At 54.5% G+C, this 2,400-nt stretch overlaps 1 protein-coding gene across 1 annotated transcript; it reads right to left on the reverse strand.

The window, feature by feature from the left end:
* Window positions 1-217: 217 nt before the first annotated feature.
* MSGN1 (mesogenin 1) lies at window positions 218-799 on the reverse strand. Its single transcript, XM_037526981.1, has one exon. The coding sequence runs from the start codon at window positions 797-799 to the stop codon at window positions 218-220; it is 582 nt and encodes a 193-aa protein (XP_037382878.1).
* Between the last annotated feature and the right edge of the window lie 1,601 nt (window positions 800-2,400).

A 2,400-nucleotide genomic window follows, 5' to 3' on the forward strand; every position in this document is an offset into this window, starting at 1 on the left:
ATGCAAAGGGCGAGTCTCCTGAGATACGGTGGAAAAGCTGGAAGCACAAATACCTGCTTGCCTGGCAGTCCGTGTCCTGTGCTCCCAGCGGGGCCACGGGGATCCCTTGAGCTTTCCAGACACCACGTCCCCGGGCCTGGCACGTGGAAGAACCTCGGGCCGCGGTCCCAGGGGGCCTGGCCGGGCTGCGCCCCTGCAGAGGCAGGCCCGGCCCGGCTCAGGCGCTCTGGGCGCGCGGCTCGCGGCCGCTGTTGAGCAGGTCGGTGAGCTCCCTGATGTACTTGATGGTGTACTTCAGCGTCTGGATCTTGGTGAGCGGCTGGCCCCTCTGGCTGTAGACGGGCGGCAGGTAATTCCGGAGGGTGTGCAGGGCGTCCGCCAAGGTCCTCATGCGCAGCTTCTCCCTCTCGCTGGCCTTGCGTCTCCGCTGCACAGACATCCTGACTTTGCTGCCCTTCTGGGCCTTGGGGCCCGCGGCGCCCTGCAGGTAGGCGGGCTGGAAGGCCAGCATGCTGTAATCCACCTCCACCAGGCCCGCCGCCCCATGGTCGCTGCAGCCTGCACTGCCCCGGCTGCTGGCCCCTCCGTGCCCACAGGGCAGCCCGGGCACGAGGGGGCAGGGAGAGGACGAGTAGGACTCCAGCGATGGCGTGGGGGAGAGGCTCTGCGGCGGGGAGGCCTGGTTCAGCTCCAGGGACCCGGCCCCGGCTTTCCAGTCCCAGGAGGACAGCAGGCTGGCCTCGCCCGAGGAGCCCGGGCCGTCGCCCAGGCCCAGGAAGGGCTGGCCCAGGTTGTCCATGCCTGCAGGCGGCTGCAGAGAGGACTCCCGGGCAAGTGAGAAGCGGCTGCGCCTCCGGCCAGGACAGAGTCCTCTTTTATGGTGGTGGGGGACAAGTGATGAAGTGGGGAAAGGGCCGGGTGCAGGGAGTTCAAAGGAGAAACCAAGGCCCAAGATGGAAAATGAACTCCTCAGGTGTCACTTTCCCCTCATTGATAATTAGCATCTCCCAGCTAAAATGTCTTTAAACAGAAAGGCCTCCAGGAGAAGAAAAAAGGAATTATCTTGTTGTAACTAAACCAATTAAGGCCACATAACTAGACTTAGCATTGTCCTGTGGAACTCATTAATGTGGGAGCCAAAGAAAACAAACGGGGTGGGGGCGCGCCTCCCGCAGCCAGGAGGAGGCAGCCACCGTGGAGGCTGAGCACCCGGTGGGCCTCCACCCCCTCTGCCAGGACCTGCTGGGTCTAGCAAAGCAGATGGGCAGTGCTGTTAGAAGCAGCAGGGCCCAGGGACCGGGAAGCCCCTCCGAGCTGGGTGCTTGTGTGTGACGCAGGCCGCAGCTCTCACTTCACGGCTGGCGGGAGGCTGGCACAGGCAGGCATCCAGTGGATGCCAGCATCGTTTCCTTCCTCTTTAGCAAATCTCCTTGGGTTTTGTAGCAGGAAGATGTGCCCCTGAATGTCAAAAGCCAATAGCTCCAGTAAGCCTTCAGCCTTAATGAGCAGGAAGCATCCAGAAGCAAAAAGCCTTTACGTGAGCTGAGCAGATTGGGATTCCCATAGCAGACGCCAGGAAGCACAAGGCTCCTTTAAGGCAGGGAATACCTGCCTTGTCGCCTTCTGAAGGTCTTTTTAATCCAGCTGCAGAGTCACACCTTGTTTTTGAAATGTGTGGAGGAAGTGTGAAATCAACTAGGCAGCCTGCTTCCCCCACCACAGCTCCAAATGCCCCTGAATGTGTTAAGTTGGATGGTCCTGCTAGTTTGCCTCACTTCCTACGCGCCCTGAGAGATAGACTCTGTGTCTTGAAAAAGGGGGTCTCAGAGTCCCCATTTGTCCCATGAAACTAACTTACTCCCCCCTTGAAAGTAATTTCACGAATTAGTATTAACTTCAGAGTCACAATGAGTTACATCTCAGAGTAGTAGTACCTGTCCTTTAACATGATTTGTCTCTTGCCTTTACTGAAAAGAAATGTCAGTGGTCTAATTAGAACATTTATGGTATTTTTTAATTAGCTAGGCTCAGGGAAGAAGAGGCTGAAGCAGATAATCTGGAGAAAAATACTCTTAATTTTGCCATTTAATAAAGGACCCTAAGGAATATTTTAAAGGCTAATGTTAATAAGACATAACAAATGTAATCAATGATCAACCTCTTTCTCCCTTTTCTTTTTCTCATCCTTCAACTCTTTATAGAGAAGCTTGGAATCTGCCCATACACTATTCAAGGAACTTTACATTTATTATAATTAATATGCACTTTTAAAAAAAGAGATGAAAATACTGAGACTCTACAGAGTTAAGAAACTCAGTTAAAGCGTTCCCTGGTAGGAGGAGGTCAAGCCTCCAGAAGTAAATGGGCTCGCCGGGAGACTCCAGTGAATTTTTTTTTTTT

The sequence above is a fragment of the Talpa occidentalis genome, unplaced genomic scaffold (genome assembly GCF_014898055.3).
Source record: "Talpa occidentalis isolate TD23 unplaced genomic scaffold, MPIMG_talOcc4v2.1 talOcc4.5, whole genome shotgun sequence".
NCBI classification, from domain to species: domain Eukaryota; kingdom Metazoa; phylum Chordata; class Mammalia; order Eulipotyphla; family Talpidae; genus Talpa; species Talpa occidentalis.

What these genes read in the sequence shown, in the direction of transcription:
- MSGN1 (XM_037526981.1), bottom strand. Translation starts at nt 799, where the DNA reads ATGGACAACCTGGGCCAGCCCTTCCTGGGCCTGGGCGACGGCCCGGGC.